General features: G+C 38.1%; 1 protein-coding gene across 2 annotated transcripts in view; it reads right to left on the bottom strand.

Moving 5' to 3' along the window:
• The window catches only part of LOC126473429 (nicotinamide/nicotinic acid mononucleotide adenylyltransferase 1), a 104,130-nt gene that overhangs the window by 61,771 nt on the left and 24,703 nt on the right, over positions 1–17,656 (bottom strand). For both annotated transcript variants that reach the window (XM_050100468.1, XM_050100469.1), the window contains exons 3-5: positions 17,298–17,483; positions 17,073–17,174; positions 6,258–6,412 (exon numbers count right to left, since the gene is read on the bottom strand). In XM_050100468.1, coding sequence (XP_049956425.1) covers positions 6,258–6,412; positions 17,073–17,174; positions 17,298–17,483 — 443 coding nt within the window. The remainder of the gene's footprint in view (positions 1–6,257; positions 6,413–17,072; positions 17,175–17,297; positions 17,484–17,656) is intronic.

Raw genomic sequence — 17,656 nt, 5'->3', positions numbered from 1 at the left:
CCTGGAGCTCAATTCAGCACATCTTGACCATCGATTTGGGGATGCAAAGAGTGGCAGCAAAATTTGTGCCGAAGCTTCTTACCGGAGATCAAAAGGATCATCGCGTTCAAGCCTCGAAATGAAGGACACGTTCAAAGTTGATCCACATTTTTCCAACAAAATCATTACAGGTGGTGAGTCATGGTGCTATGGGTACAATCCAGAGAGTAAACAACAGTCATTACAATGGAAGTCACCTCGACCAAAAAAAGCTCGACAAGTGAAATCGAATGTGAAAACGATTTTGATCTGTTTTTTTGACATCAAAGGGATCATACACTCTGAATTTGTCCCTGAAAACCAGACAGTAAACCAACAATTCTATTTGGAGGTTATGAAACGGCTTTGCAGAAGTTTGTTGCGAAAACGTCCGGCTTTGTGGGATTCTGGCGTGTGGTTCCTGAATCACGAGAATGCTCCCGCGCACACGGCTCTCAGCATTCGCCAGTTTTTGGCCTCAACGAAGACTACCACCTTGATCCACGCGCCCTATTCGCCAGATTTAGCACCCTCGGACTTCTTCCTATTCCCGAGGATGAAAAGAGACTTGAGAGGGAAGCGTTTTGCGGATGTGGAAGATGTAAAACACAATGTCATGGAAGTTCTAGCAGATATCAAAGAGGATGAATTTAAAAGGTGCTTCGAGCACTGGAATGAACGTTTAGACAAGTGTATTAATGCTAATAGAGAGTACTTCGAAGGAGATTAAGATTGTATTTGAAAACAATAAAGTATACACTTCTCTAGAAAGAAATTCCGGTTACTTTTGGGTCCCCCCTTGTAGTGTTCATGCACAGACTTCATTGCAGTTAACATGTCCCAATCCCAATATTTCCTTTTACTATCACTGAGTGGGGGTTCTGTGGCAATTATCACCTGTTCTGTAGCAATTGGCAATTGCTCCTTAGCAAATTTCAGAAGTTCCTTTGCAATTGTCACAGTAGTGTATTTATGTAAAAATGCTAATTAACAATGACATCTGGTTTAAATTATCAGACCATCCTTCATGAATTCTTCCATCAAGTAGCAACACTTCCATAACAGATTATCAAGTACCTTCTTTTTCAATGGACCCAGCTTCATATTCAGAATGTCTTTCTTTTTTAGCCTGTTGAAAATTTTCATTCCCATATATTCAAAAATCTGAATTATTAGTTGAAGAACAGGAAGCATAAAACTATCTTTATTCATTGTGTTTTACAAACAATCAAAATGATTTTCTTTGAATAACTCTGGTTCACGTACACAAATATTATTACCTCGTAGATGTATAAGTAGAGGATGGTTAAAAGTGCCACGGTTTTAGATACTGGATGACAATTCACTCTGATGTGCAGTACACGTATTTCTGATGACCTGTTTCTGAAGCTTCAATAAAAAGTGCCTAATCTGGAAAAGTAACTCCTCTTCATCTTACATAACTGCTGTATTTATCTAAATATTGAAACTAAGCACATGCATATCTTTATACTTTTGCTTAGTTTCCAGAACACACATTATCAGTAGCTGCTTACATAATGGGAAAGTTAAAGTCTCTTTAATGTTTATATTCAGAGTTGCCACACATTACCCCCATCCCTGATTTCCATAAAAGTTTTAGTATTTTTCCCTGACAAATTTTGAGATCTCAAGGGTAAGTAAAGACATAAGTTGACAAAATATGTAAGAACTTTTATATTTCTCCCCCGTGTGAGCAAAAATCTTAAGTACTAACATCAAGATCTGTAATGAAGTGTTAGTAGAAGGATAAGGCAAACCTAGTGGTATGTGTGTTTCATTAAGACCACTGTTACTTTATTTAAATAAAATGAAGGACATTTGGTGACAAAAACACACATTTCCTTGGAGTCACAAGATAGATTTAAAATACCTTTACTGATTTCATAAATAACCTCAGAAAAATGTAGGCCTACTGAAAGAAGTGTATAATGCAGGGAAGAGTTATGTAAACCAACACTATAGGTGACCACCAATAAAATGTTGGCTCTACTATGTTTGTTACTGTCTGTTATTACCCACTGTGTTATATTTATTATTTTACAGCTGTTCTGCGATTTTTTTTTGAGAAATATATGAGTACACAGCGTACAAACTGACAGTGACTGCCACAATTTTCTTCTTCTTACAATCTGTGCTTTCTAACACATAAATTACTTTTGAAGTGCCAAAATATACTGGAATAAATAAAATATCTATAAAACAACCCACTGTACAATGTACTTGTGGAGAGAGAGTCACAATTCCTTAATCCCATCATCCGTGGCCTCTGGCCTGCCGAGGAGCATGGCAGTCCTGGGTCCTTGGATAAACCATGAAAATCCATCACATTATGTGTCACACACACACACACACACACACACACACACACACACACACACACAAGCCTGTAGGCAGATCAGTGAGACTATATCCGCTGGGCAGGGCCTGCACATTATTGGGAAATGGTGGGCTTCAAATCGGCAAGCCTGATCAATTAGAAATACCCGCAGAAATGGCCTGTGGTTTTGGCCCACTTGTGTGGTCATCTATTCATGTATCACAGACACCATGTTGATAAACTGAGACCACAGTGATCAATGTATGCAACAAATATCTTGCGCAAATACTCTGAGAATCAATACTAACGAGGATAGGTAGCAATTCACCATGAAGATGATCACTGAGCTGCAGACAGGCATGTAGAAAAGACAATCATACTCTCACAACTAAATTTTTGGCCATGGCCTTTGTGAGAAAATGAGAGCACACACACATTCACACAATCACTAAGCCACATCTCGTGCACACATCACTGCCATCTCTGGCCTCTGCATCAACAATCTCTGATAATCAGATCCAAACAAACCACTCCTCACACCTCCCTATCTCGCGACAGTGGCTGCTAGACTAGCAGCAAGAAGTGGTGGCAGCACTGACTGCAAGCTGAGGGGAGTAGTAGGAAGGGGTGAAGCATAAGAATGAAGGAGTAGGGAAGCAGCGCACGTACTCCGCTGCGGCCAGCCACTGACAATGCATAACACCGCAGCAAACAAACCATGTCATCTACAAAAACAAGATTTTTAGAGCTTTTGTTTCTTTTTTTTATTTCCCCAATTTCCTTGACAAGTTCGAAATTCCCTAATTTCTCCAATACCCGGAACTTGTAGCAATCCTGTTATAAGTGTTAAAAGGAATTATTATCATATAGATCAATTTTTGTCATAAATTATATAGTGGCATCTAATAAGGTACTCCATTAATTTCATTTTGACCATTTTAAGATTTCTTTGTGCCTGTGTCATGTTTGCCAAAAAGATGAAGCCATGAAGTCTTTTGCACCAGAATATTAAACTCCTTTATGAACAACAGACAGGGATACACAGTTCACATAGAAATTACGTTTTACTTCTAGTACTGTGGTTGAAAATTTCACAATTAATTCAAAATTTACTCTTGTTATTAACCATAAACACCATTACAAAGTAAATATATTAGCATGTGAGTATAAGAATCTCAGAGTGCTTGAAGAAGCCTCCCAGAAAATTGAGAGAACACAGGAAGGAGGGAGATGTCTCCATAATTAGAGGACACTTGCTGTTCTTCACTTTTATAACTATGTGTTATTACAGCATATTTTTGTCTTCAGGAGGAACTCCTTGCCTCATTGACTGATGGTGAAGGTAACTCAATGTGGTGTGATTGAGTCGTGCAAGATTTCAATAACTTCGTTGGAACCCCATCACAGCTAGAAAAATTACTGTTTTCCATGATGACATGATTTTTGTGATCTAACTAACAACTGATTTGAGGAAATTGATGTCTGCTGTAGGAGTAGGCAAGGGATGTCTAAAATGTCTTCAGCTACTGTTAAGAAAATTTCACTGAATTTAATAACAAATGATTTGAATTTAACATTATCTGTCACACTACTATTGTCATCTGGGAAGTGAACACCACTTGCCTTGAGACTTTATTCATTTCATGCCTAATAAAACATCAAATTGACTATGCTTTGTGCTTCGAATTTTTATTTTTTTTATTTCTAGGGGATGGCTTTCACTTTTTTGGCAGTGCAATGAAGAAGTTTACAGTATTGTTTTTAAGATATCTTCAAGTTTTGACTGGAGCTAGTCCTCTGACTCAGCAGACATTTCCTCTCAGATGGTAGCCACACTTCCTCTCAGGTTCCACTGTTTTTGGAAAGAATTATATTTATAGCCTACTATGTGATATTGGTAAACTACTTCTCACTGTTCATTCAGCAAGTTCTCTCTGAATACACTGGCCAAGCATTTATGACTCAACGAAACTGCTTCTTCCCACCTCGGTTGGTTGGTTGTTTGGGGAAGGAGACCAGACAGCGTGGTCATCGGTCTCATCGGATTAGGGAAGGATGGGGAAGGAAGTCGGCCGTGCCCTTTCAGAGGATCCATCCTGTCATTTGCCTGGAGTGATTTAGGGAAATCACGGAAAACCTAAATCAGGATGGCCGGACCCGGGATTGAACCGTCGTCCTCCCGAATGCGAGTCCAGTGTCTAACCACTATGCCACCCCCACCTCAGTAAAACCTTATTGACGGTGGGGGTTTATAACTGCCCCTTAGTGATTACAATCGTACACACCTTTATTATGGGGTCCAATTCTATTTCACAAAAGACATTTTCAAATAAATTATGAATTGCTGTTGCACTACATCTGTTCAGTCATGTCAGGAATGCTTCTATGGGGAACAAACCAAAACTGTGCATCAGTAGCTCTAGGTGCACTCAATTAGTACTATCTTTGGTGGAATCAATATCAAAATCATCACATTATGACTTTCCAGTTGTTTATTAGTTCTCTTTTTAACTGCCCAATGAAATCTAAAATGTTTCTTGTTGCAGACCTGCAAATTGGTAGAACTGGTTTTTTGTTTCTTTCCAAGCCTGTTAATGAAGCACAAGATTTGATCAGTGCAATACTCATTTTTGGTCTGTGGGCTGGAACTTTATTCCACTTTTGTGTATATAACCAGTACCATTTCCTCAACTTGTCCTGAATTTCTTGGGTTATCTGCACATTTTTGTCCACAGCCTACTGCCCAATTTGGCAGTCATTTACCCTATTGTCAATATTACTGCTGCCATGTGCAGCTCTCAATTATTCTAATTCCATCCGTGCCACTGCCAGAACATCTTTGAAGTTTAGGAACAACTGCTGCTTCTTGATAGTAATGGAGCAACAAGTACAACTACTGCTGTTCCAATGGCCAACCACATCTCATCCCAAACATGTCGATTCACAGAATTCTACATGTAAAAAGTGATGGCTACTTTCACACAGTCAACTATTTCTTCTCACTATTCTGTTGTGATGATTTTCATTTTTGTCCACTTTGACAATACTTGTTGACCTCATCCTTATTATTTAATGTTAGCTATTCAATGAAAAATTATGATTCCATGATTTTTTTTGTTTTATTTAATTAAAATAGCTAGGTTATACACTTGTTTTTCAAAAGAAACACAGCTATATAATTTATGAACATTACTTAATCAAATAAATATTATATTACTAAATAGTTTCAATAGTAAATGTTTCCCACTCATTGTTTATCTCTGACTACAGCAGAGACAGATTTGTATGAGTTGTGTCCACGACAAGTGTCCAGAAGTAGTGCTACATGACATCCATATGTACGGACAGAGAAATAAGGATTTCACATAAAACAACATAATTTGAAAAAACACAGGTGGTATGAAATACTGCGGAAAGGTAGAAAACTTTCAAGAAGAGAAGGGGTTTGATGTCCAGTCTACTTATAGGCACAAGGTAATAAGCACTGCCAGGGGAAAAAAGAACATTGAGAAATTTTTATCAAGGGAAAGAAAGATTTAACTAGACTCACTGCTATAGGAATGCAGACAAGAATGCATACAGACATGAAAAAGATTGGTGCTGATGATCTATGAAAACTATAGATTATCCTCTGGGTGAATGCTTCTCCAGTATAAAGTATGTGACATACTGGAACACAGAGAGAGAAAGCACAACAGAACAATAAAATAAAACAGCGCCTGTCACAGAATACACAGATATCCACCAAAATATTGATAAATAAAAAAGCAGTAATATGTCATGCAAATAGGATAAAGTACAAAAGGAGAGAGAAAATCTCAGTTGCTATTTATGACGAAGTATGGGCATCATGTAGCAAATAGTAAACCTTTACGACTTCGTTTAAATCAAACATACTCACTTGTCTTTAGCCTTATATAGACTATTCTTTTGTATATAGTCTATTACTGAATCTGGGATGAGATACTTCACAGTCTCCGAACGGCGTAAAGCACGACGAATTTTTGTAGAACTGACTTCATTAGCAATCCATTCAGTGACAATAATAATATTATTCTGTAAATAAAATACATAAATACAAATTTATATAATGATTTCTTTTGTGATGCAATGAAGGATAGACATGATTAAACAGCCATGATGAGTTCTCATTATTTGACTGTAAATGACCATTAAGTTGTTTCTGCATCTCTGTCAAAACAGCCGATTAAATAACCTGAATGCAAATGTGTGTGTAAATGAGTCAGCAAAGACCTTTCCCCAATTTGAAAATTACATTGATTGGACCCACACTAATTCAAACCAGAGAATCACAGATAAAAAGCTTATAAATTTGTACATAATGCTCAAGGAACACCACTTATTGTATACCAAACCTGATGTTAAAAACAGTCTATTTCAACATTTATTTAATACATATACATACATATTCTGCAAACCACTATGAATTGTGTGGCACATGATACTTAGCAGACTGACTGCACTTTGCCAGTATCCTAGCAATGAACTGGAGTGTGCCACCTGCCTTACCTATGAGTGATCATTTAATTTCATATCCCTACAAATTGTTGCACCCAGGTATTTGTACGAGTTGTGAATCATTGATATTAGAGATACTTCATGAAGGGCATAATTTTACATTTCTGTACATTTAAAGTGAATTTAAAATCTTTGCAACGCAATGGAATCTTTTTGAAATGTGACTGAATATTTCTGCAGATTTTTTAAAACTGTACTTCATTAGAGATAACTGCACCATCTGCCAAAATTCTGGGGTTACTATTAATATTGTCTGCAAGGTCATTAACATACAACACAAATAAGGATACTGATACAGTTCCCTGGGGTACACCTAAAATTACTTCTACTTTTGCTGATGACTCTCCTTCCAAGATAACAAGCTGCATCCAGCCTACCATGAAATCATCAGTTCAGTGACAAATTCTGTTTGATACCTCACATAATCATACTTTTGTTAATAAATGTTAGTATGGTACAGAGTCAAATGCTTTTCAGAAGCCAAGAAATTTTGCTTCTACCCGATTTCCTTGATCCATGGCTTTTACGATGTTATGTGAGAAAGGTGCGAGGTTTTTTATGGTGATTGTATACTGTAGAGGATCCTCCTTAACATGAAGTGTTCCACTGGAATATATCTATCACATGCATGAGCAATTATTCTTTTAAACTTGAGCCACAGTTCTTCTATGTACTCCTGCCCAAAGGCAAATTTTTTGATCTCCTCTTTGAAATGTTATGCAGCATTTTGTTTATATGTAAATCTTTCTACTTGTTTTAGCTACCACTTGTACTCTGATAATATATGCTGCTACAACTGCCTCATGATTACTGACACCAGTTTTAATATGGGCATCCTCAAACAGATTAGGTCCGTTTTTTGCCTTTAAGTCTGAAGTATTTCCATTGTTGGGTTCCCAAAGTAACTGATCTATCCAGCTTTCAGAGAAGGCTTTTAGAATAATTTTCCAGGAGGTCTTGTCACACGAAACTCTTACAAAACTGTAATTTCCCCCACTGATTGTTGGAGGATTAAAGTCTCTTCTAATGATGACAGTATGATTGATGAACATCCTTACCAGGAAATGGAGGTTTCTTTGAAATTTTTTGGTTGACAGACGGATCCAATAGTTTATGACCATCCTTGGAACTAAGTCTTCTCAAACAATCTTGGATGCGGTTTCAATTTTGTATCGTGGTGGATATGAGTTTCTTGTCTACTGTGATTCATACACACAAATTTCCATTTCCCTTTTGCCTTCCTTTCAATACACACTTAGATTCATCCCAAAAATCTCACTGCTGTCCATTTCAGCTTTCTCTACGTGGTATCATATTATCTCAACTACTTTTTATGACTGCCTCGTGAATACTTCGACAATTTATCACTACAATTTTAATAGTTTTGTCTGTGGGGGGGTCACTTCTTTGAATCTTACCCTAATACTTTTAGGTCCCTTACACCTACCATAAAAATAGCTTTGTGTGCAGTCCATTCTAACCAGGACAGTTATTAAGTCATTCTATTTATCAAGAGTAACAAATAATCAAGCCTCAAACCACAGTTCCCTTAAAAGGCTCTATTTGCTGTTCTTCCTTCAAGACTCAACTCCAACTATAGCAATGCACAACTGTAAAGCAAATTGGAAAAGTTAACAAAATTGTTTTAAGTAGTCCCTCCTATTCAACTGAACAACTTTTCAATTGAATACATTTGTATTCAGAAACATGTAGCATATGTAGTGTAAAAGATTTACGTACTACTAGTCAGACTTTTCTTTATGATGGCCCTCTAGTTTTGTACTAGTTTAAATCTGAAGATTTCATGCCACTAGTATCAAGTATTTGCCCTATGTCCACCTTACAGATCTAACAATAACAATACTTTATGCAGCAGTCTATGGCAGTTACATTTTCAGATTGAAAGGAAGTCTTCTAGGGGTTGTGACTGATATGTGGCATTACTATTGTTTTAAAATTTGTTACTGTTAAAACAATGGCAGCTCAGAAACTGGCCAAGTAGTTTGTTTACAGTAAGTATTTACAGAAACAATGTTATGGAAATAAACATATTTCATAAGTTGACATGATTTTAACAAAAACCTAACTCATCAGTTTATAAAATAATTTTGTTCAACATTTAGTAATCTGTCACCTTCAGAGAAGACTATTTTCAGATTTGCATAATGTCTGTGCTTATGTTAGTGATGAATTTTGTGAGCATCAATCAAAATTGGTTGTTGTTTCAAAAAAACATTGATGCTGTGGACAACATGAGTAAAGACATTTGTGCTGCTGTAAAAAGAGTGATGCGCGAAGAATACAACCACTACCCCCTTCATACCTTAGCAAAAGATCTCGCTGAAAACCCAAGGAAATTCTGGTCTTACGTAAAATCGGTAGGTGGATCGAAGGCTTCCATCCAGGCACTAACTGATCAGTCTGGCATGGCAACGGAAGACAGCAAAACAAAAGCTGAAATTTTAAATTTAGCATTTGAGAAATCTTTCACGCAGGAGGATCGTACAAACATACCGCCGTTTGAGTCTCGTACAGATTCCCGTATGGAGGACATAGTGATAGACATCCCCGGGGTTGTGAAGCAGCCGAATGGGTTGAAAATAAATAAATCGCCAAGTACTGATGGGATTCGAATTCGGTTTTACAGAAAGTACTCTACTGCATTGGTTCCTTACTTAGCTTACATTTATCGCGAATCTCTTGCCCAACGTAAAGTCCCGAGCGACTGGAAAGAAGCGCAGGTGCGCCTGAATATAAGAAGGGTACAAGGATGGATCCTCAAAGTTACAGACCAATATCCTTAACATCGGTTTGTTGCAGGATTCTCAAACATATTCTCAGTTCGAATATAATGAATTTCCTCGAGACACAGAAGTTGCTGTCCATGTATCAGCACAGCTTTAGAAAGCATCACTCCTGCGAAATGCAACTCGCCCTTTTTTCACACGATATCTTGCGAACCATGGATGAAGGGTATCAGACGGATGCCATATTCCTTGACTTCTGGAAAGCGTTTGACTCTGTGCCCCACTGCAGACTCCTAACTAAGGTACGAGCATATGGGATTGGCTCCCAAATATGTGACTGGCTCGAAGATTTCTTAAGTAATAGAACCCAGTATGCTGTCCTCGATGGTGAGTGTTCATCGGAGGCGAGGGTATCATCTGGAGTGCCCCAGGGAAGTGTGGTAGGTCCGCTGTTGTTTTCTATCTACATAAATGATCTTTTGGATAGGGTGGATAGCAATGTGTGGCTGTTTGCTGATGATGCTGTGGTGTATGGGAAGGTGTTGTCGTTGAGTGACTGTAGGAGGATACAAGATGACTTGGACAGGATTTGTGATTGGTGCAAAGCATGGCAGCTAAGTCTAAATATAGATAAATGTAAATTAATGCAGATGAATAGGAAAAAGAATCCCGTAATGTTTGAAAACTCCATTCGTAGTGTAGCGTTTGACACAGTCACGTCGATTAAATATTTGGGCATAACATTGCAGAGCGATATGAAGTGGGACAAGCATGTAATGGCAGTTGTGAGGAAGGCGGATAGTCGTCTTCGGTTCATTGGCAGAATTTTGGGAAGATGTGGGTCATCTGTAAAGGAGACCGCTTATAAAACACTGCTGTTGTTGTTGTTGTCTTCAGTCCTGAGACTGGCTTGATGCAGCTCTCCATGCTAATCTATCCTGTGCAAGCTTCTTCATCTCCCAGTACCTACTGCAGCCTACATCCTTCTGAATCTGCTTAGTGTATTCATCTCTTGGTCTCCCTCTATGATTTTTACCCTCCACGCTGCCCTCCAATGCTAAATTTGTGATCCCTTGATGCCTCAGAACATGTCCTACCAACCAGTCCCTTCTTCTTGTCAAGTTGTGCCACAAACTTCTCTTCTCCCCAATTCTATTCAATACCTCCTCATTAGTTATGTGATCTACCCATCTAATCTTCAGCATTCTTCTGTAGCACCACATTTCGAAAGCTTCTATTCTCTTCTTGTCCAAACTATTTATCGTCCATGTTTCACTTCCATACATGGCTACACTCCATACAAATACTTTCAGAAACTACTTCCTGACACTTAAATCTATAATCGATGTTAACAAAATTCTCTTCTTCAGAAACGCTTTCCTTGCCATTGCCAGTCTACATTTTATATCCTCTCTACTTCGACCATCATCAGTTATTTTGCTCCCCAAATAGCAAAATTCCTTTACTACTTTAAGTGTCTCATTTCCTAATCTAATTCTCTCAGCATCACCCAACTTAATTCGACTACATTCCATTATCCTCGTTTTGCTTTTGTTTATGTTCATGTTATATCCTCCTTTCAAGACAATGTCCATTCCGTTCAACTGCTCTTCCAAGTCCTTTGCTGTCTCTGACAGAATTACAATGTCATCGGCGAACCTCAACGTTTTTATTTCTTCTCCATGGACTTTAACACCTACTCCGAATTTTTCTTTTGTTTCCTTTACTGCTTGCTCAATATACAGATTGAATAACATCGGGGAGAGGCTACAACCCTGTCTCACTCCCTTCCCAACCACTGCTTCCCTTTCATGCCCCTCGACTCTTATAACTGCCATCTGGTTTCTGTACAAATTGTAAATAGCCTTTCGCTCCCTGTATTTTACCCCTGCCACCTTTAGAATTTGAAAGAGTATTCCAGTCAACATTGTCAAAAGCTTTCTCTAAGTCTACAAATGCTAGAAATGTAGGTTTGCCTTTCCTTAATCTATTTTCTAAGATAAGTCGTTGAGTCAGTATTGCCTAACGTGTTCCCATATTTCTGCAGAATCCAAACTGATCTTCGCCGAGGTCGGCTTCTACCAGTTTTTCCATTTGTCTGTAAAGAATTTGCGTTAGTATTTTGCAGCTGTGACTTATTAAACTGATAGTTCGGTAATTTTCACATCTGTCAACACCTGCTTTCTTTGGGATTGGAATTATTATATTCTTTTTGAAGTCTGAGGGTATTTCGCCTGTATCATACATCTTGCTCACCAGATGGTAGAGTTTTGTCAGGACTGGCTCTCCCTAGGCCGTCAGTTGTTCCAATGGGAAGTTGTCTACTCCCGGAGCCTTGTTTCGACTCAGGTCTTTCAGTGCTCTGTCAAACTCTTCACGCAGTATCGCATCTCCCATTTCATCTTCATCTACATCCTCTTCCATTTCCATAATATTGTCCTCAAGTACATCACTCTTGTATAGGCCCTCTATATATACTCCTTCCACCTTTCTGCTTTCCCTCCTTTGCTTAGAACTGGGTTTACATCTGAGCTCTTGATAGTCATACAAGTGGTTCTCTTTTCTCCAAAGATCTCTTTAATTTTCCTGTAGGCGGTATCTATCTAACCCCTAGTGAGATAAGCCTCTAAATCCTTACATTTGTCCTCTAGCCATCCCTGCTTAGCCATTTTGCACTTCCTGTCGATCTCATTTTTGAGACGTTTGTATTCCCTTTTGCCTGCTTCATTTACTGCATTTTTATATTTTCTCCTTTCATCAATTAAATTCAATATTTCTTCTGTTACCCAAGGATTTCTACTAGCCCTCGTCTTTTTACCTACTTGATCCTCTGCTGCCTTCACTACGTCATCCCTCAGAGCCACCCATTCTTCTTCTACTGTATTTCTTTCCCCCATTCCTGTCAATTGTTCCCTTATGCTCTCCCTGAAACTCTGTACAACTTCTGGTTTAGTCAGTTTGTCCAGGTCCCATCTCCTTAAATTCCCACCTTTTTGCAGTTTCTTCAGTTTTAATCTACAGTTCATAACCAATAGATTGTGGTCAGAGTCCGCATCTGCCCCTGGAAATGTCCTACAATTTAAAACCTGGTTCCTAAATCTCTGTCTTACCATTATATAAACTATCTGATACCTTCTAGCATGTCCGGGATTCTTCCGTGTATACAACCTTCTTTTATGATTCTTGAACCAAGTGTTAGCTATGATTAAGTTATGCTCAGTGCAAAACTCTACCAGACGTTTATAAAACACTAATAGACCTATTGTTGAGTACTGCTTGAGCGTTTGGGATCCCTATCAGGTCAGATTGAGGGAGGACATAGAAGCAATTCAGAGGCAAGCTGCTAGATTTGTTACTGGTAGGTTTGATCATCATGCGAGTGTTACGGAAATGCTCCAGGAACTCGGGTGGGAGTCTCTGGAGGAAAGGAGGCCTTCTTTTCTTGAATCGCTACTGAGGAAATTTAGAGAACCAGCATTTGAGGCTGACTACAGTACAAGTTTACTGCCGCCAACTTATATTTCGTGGAAAGACTACAAAGATAAGATAGATTAGGGCTCCTACAGAGGCATATAGGCAGTCATTTTTCCCTCGTTCTGTTTGGGAGTGGATCAGGGAGAGAAGATGCTAGTTATGGTACGAGGTACCCTCCGTCACGCACCGTATGGTGGATTGCGGAGTATTTATGTAGATATAGATGTAGATGAAAGAGGCTTGTCATATGACTTAACACAAGACAGAGGAAGCCTTTGGTATGTCTTATCAAAGATTGCAGCACATTTTATTTTATATGAATGAACATTTAGCTGTGAAACCAATGTAAATGGTTTGCTCACGTAGCCCTTACAAGAAAATGATTGCCTCTTTCTTTATTTACATTGCATGTATAGCAATTCTTGCTTTAGAGGCTCGAAGAACTGTTAATATTGAATTGTACACAACACTTTCTTTGTCACAAAGCCATCAAAGTCAGGAAAAGTAACTACATCATGATAGCACACAGCATGCCAAACAATTTATTATTTAATGAGTTTATAATAACGAGAGGTGAACTCTTCATTACTGGAAGAAGGTAGCTTTTAACATAATGTCAAGAATGGTGCTGAACTCTTACATATTATACAAAGAGCATAATAAAGGAAGGAAAGTTGTTTCCAGATATCTATATACTGTAATGATAATTGAAGCCTTGTCAGATGAATGGCTGCAAGAAAAAAATGCAATTGATGATCCTCGTGATTCTCCAGGTTTGAGAAAACTTCCAGAGACGAAAGAGTCAAGATGCTGTGTGTGTACTAGTGAAGGAAGGAAAAGAAGGTCAAGAACTGTTTGTAATAGATGTAATAAGGGTTGCATGGTGAATGTTTTCCTAAACACAAATGCTAAGTCATACTGTAGACATGGAAATTCTGTAATGTTCTCTTCAAATAAATAATAATTATCTTTCTAAATAATAACACAAATTTCATATCCCTCATGTCATTTTACTCAGAAATGTGTGTAGATTCTATGGACTGTAGTTAGCCTTCTTAAATTGAAGCACAGTGTTGGATATATGGAATCAAAGTCAAATTTATAACATTAAAAAAAAATTCTATTTGGACTGTCAGAATCAAACTAATTTGAAACATTATGATAATCTGTGTAAGCCATAATATTCTACATACTTTTATGGATAAGTGGTAATTATTTCATATTTTTAAAGTGAATACTGTGTGATATATGGCAATTTAAATAGAATGTAGCATAACGGCATAAATACACATGACATTTTTAGCACACACCACTCCAAATCAGCTGACTGCAAAAGGGATAGGAAATAATGAAATGATTTGTACCAAAGGAATGTTTTTCTCTCACGACTTTTGTAAAAACTTAAAAGGTGACCCTCTTAATATCCATTACATAGTGAAGATCTTGATGGGATGTCTGGCTCTTTGAAACTGAATAATAAAATGATTCTGGAACCATTAGGTTATTATATACTATTTATCGGAAGGAATGCTACAATTCATAGTGAAGTACGCACACTTCTGTTTTCAGAGATACTTTGTACAAATCAAAGCATCAAGCACATGTGCAGCAAGAAGCTGCTTGTTGTTCCGCACTACTACTCACACAGGGACAGTCTGTGTACTGGGTGCGGCTTGTGTCATCTCCTACTCATATACCCATCCTGCTAGTAATCAATACATATAATAAAAATAAGTGTGATGTGTGTGAGTGAGTTCAGAAAGTAACTTCGCAGCCTCATGGAAGTTATATGGTGTGGTAACCCTTCATTCCCCATCCATGAAGGAGGTTTCATTTTGGAACTACAGGCGCTATTAGACACCTGTCTCAAGATGGCATTTGTTTGTAAGAACATTAGTTTACAGTGACATCTATTAATTCACCAGAAAACTGTTGGCACTCTATATGTAATACAAATATCACTACTTGATAATAGATATCACCAGAGTTCTGAAGAAAGATGTCACTTGTATATTAAGGACAAGAAAAATCACAAAAATTCCAGATCTGATCCGTACAGTGCCAATTTCTAGAATTTTCAAAGTAAGTACTAGAATTTTTGGATTATTCGTAGACTGAAGTATTGATGTTAGGCCCCGGGTGCCACGCGAATTGCTTCCAATTTTGGTGATAGTTAAAAGTGCTATAGTAAATAATTGCAGTGGAGAGTAGTGATATTTATATTTAACATGATGCCAAAACGTAGAAGAGAAGGTGAGCTAGCCTGTGGCGAGTCCAACAGAAGGAAACAGAAAGAAGAGTGTAGAAATGAAACACATAAGGAGTGAGAAATACGTTTTAGCTTCACAACGAAAGAGAATTATGAGACTGACAGACAGCTTAACAGATGAACATCTGACGTCCATGACACGTACATGAGTACAACACAAAATGCTATGATCAATGTATGAAAATATGGTCACCTCGATTTGCTCATAACATTCACTTGCAATTCACCATGGCCGGTGATCAAAGAAAATGTGATTTATGTACAAATTCCCATGGACCATCATGGCATAATACCTGGGGTTTTTCTAACAGCAACAACTAAAATTCTTGGATGTGATTAAAAAGTATCATATTTTTGGAACCAACAAGTGTTGGATGTACACAAGCGAATGGAAAAAAATGAGAATTGCCTCATTCACACAATTTGATTTTGTTACATGAAAAATTTTGTTCAAATCAAATTGATGAAGTAATTCAAGCTGAATTTCCAAATCCAGAAGAGGATCCAGATTTATACAACATAATAGTGAGAAACATGATTCATGGTCCGTGTGAACAGTTAAATATGAATTCACCATGTATGAAAGGAGCCAAGAGCACAAAGAAATACTCAAGGCCATATTTATACGAGACACAAACAGGAGAAGTTAACCAGAATGAAACAATCCCTGAGTCTCCACAACATTCTTTCTTCTAGGAGTGCTAATCCCAGATGGTATACAGGAGAATTTCTGTGAAGTATGGAAGGTAAGAGATAAGGTAGTGGCAGAAACAAATCTGTCAGGTTGTGTTGTGAGTTGTGCTCAGATAGCACAGGCAGTACAGCATTTACCGACAACTGGCAAAGATCCCAGGTTTGAGTCCCAATCTGGCACAGTTTTAATCTGTCAGGGAGTTTCATTTGGATTACTTCACACAGTACTCCACTTTTTATTTACAACTCCCCTCCCTCACCCATTTCCTTTTCTGTATTTAACTGCACTGCTCATTTCACTTCTAATTTCTCTTCCTCTATATATCTTAGTTTCTTAATATATCTTTACATCATCTCTGGACAAATTGGTACAGTGCTTGCCCAATACATAATCTTTAACCTCTTACTCAATCTGATGCCTTCCTCTTCAAAACAAGTGGGCCCCTTTTAACCTGTGGTCCGAGTGACTTGTTCCTCCTTTTCTAACCTTCTTAACCCTATCCCTCTTTCGTCCCTAAGAAAGGGACCAAGAGTAATAAAAGCTCGATAGTGAAGAGTTCTCGGGCTTCCAGCCAGGTGGCGGTGTCTTCAAACTGCGACGTTTCGACTAGTGACATACTCATCATCTTCTGGCGAAGTGTCGAGACTTTGCAGATGCCAGTCCCTCTATACTTGTGGTGTGCCCCCCACCACCTGGCTGTGGGAGGCTGGATCCAGGAGAGCCGATGGGCGGGGTGGAGGGGGAAGCGGGAGTGCCAGAAGATGATGAGTATGTCACTCATCGAAATGTCGCAGTTTGAAGACACCGCCACACAGCTGGAAGCCCAAGAACTCTTCACCACCCGTACACGCCGGGAAAGCATACATTTACAGATGCTTCATAGTTTTTGTTTTCTACTTATATATTGGTATAATGGCAGCACTGGCTAATGATTCTGTCTCCTTGTAATGTTGTAGCTTCATTACATGAATTTTTGTTTTAAGATAAACATACCTGATACTTTGATAAGATGTCTGATTCATATATGAATTTATATGGGTTGCTGCCTTCACGAGTTATAACAACCAACCCATGTTGTCCAAGAATGGTTTCAATCTGTAACAAATGCCAGTTAAAAAATCAAAACCAAATGAAATTTATAAAATAATTTGAATAATGTACACCAAGGAACTTTTGAATATGGTCACATAGGTCTAGGAAAACAGAAAGCAGACTCACATCTTCATCTGCCCAAAGTCCAGGTACTCCAAATGATTCCAGAAAATCTGCACCACATAAGAGTTTAACCTGAACTGGTTTTTCACAACCAAGTTTTAAATCATCAGGTATCCACTGTAGGTCATCTCTTCGCTGACGTTTATTAGGAGAATCATTACAATCATTTAAAACTGAATTTAATTGATTCTGGAAAAGACAAAAGTTACCTGAAGAAGCAGAAACATGTGAGAGAATAAAATAATTCTCAAACATATATGCTGTTAATAAAAATACATATATTTTAAGGTGTAATCTCCAGGGAGAAAAATAGTTCAGCACTAAACAGCAAATGCATACAACACAAACACAATCTCTGTATG

The sequence above is a fragment of the Schistocerca serialis genome, chromosome 4 (assembly GCF_023864345.2).
Source record: "Schistocerca serialis cubense isolate TAMUIC-IGC-003099 chromosome 4, iqSchSeri2.2, whole genome shotgun sequence".
Classification (NCBI taxonomy): Eukaryota; Metazoa; Arthropoda; class Insecta; order Orthoptera; family Acrididae; genus Schistocerca; species Schistocerca serialis.
This window is presented reverse-complemented; position numbering and strand designations above follow the sequence as displayed.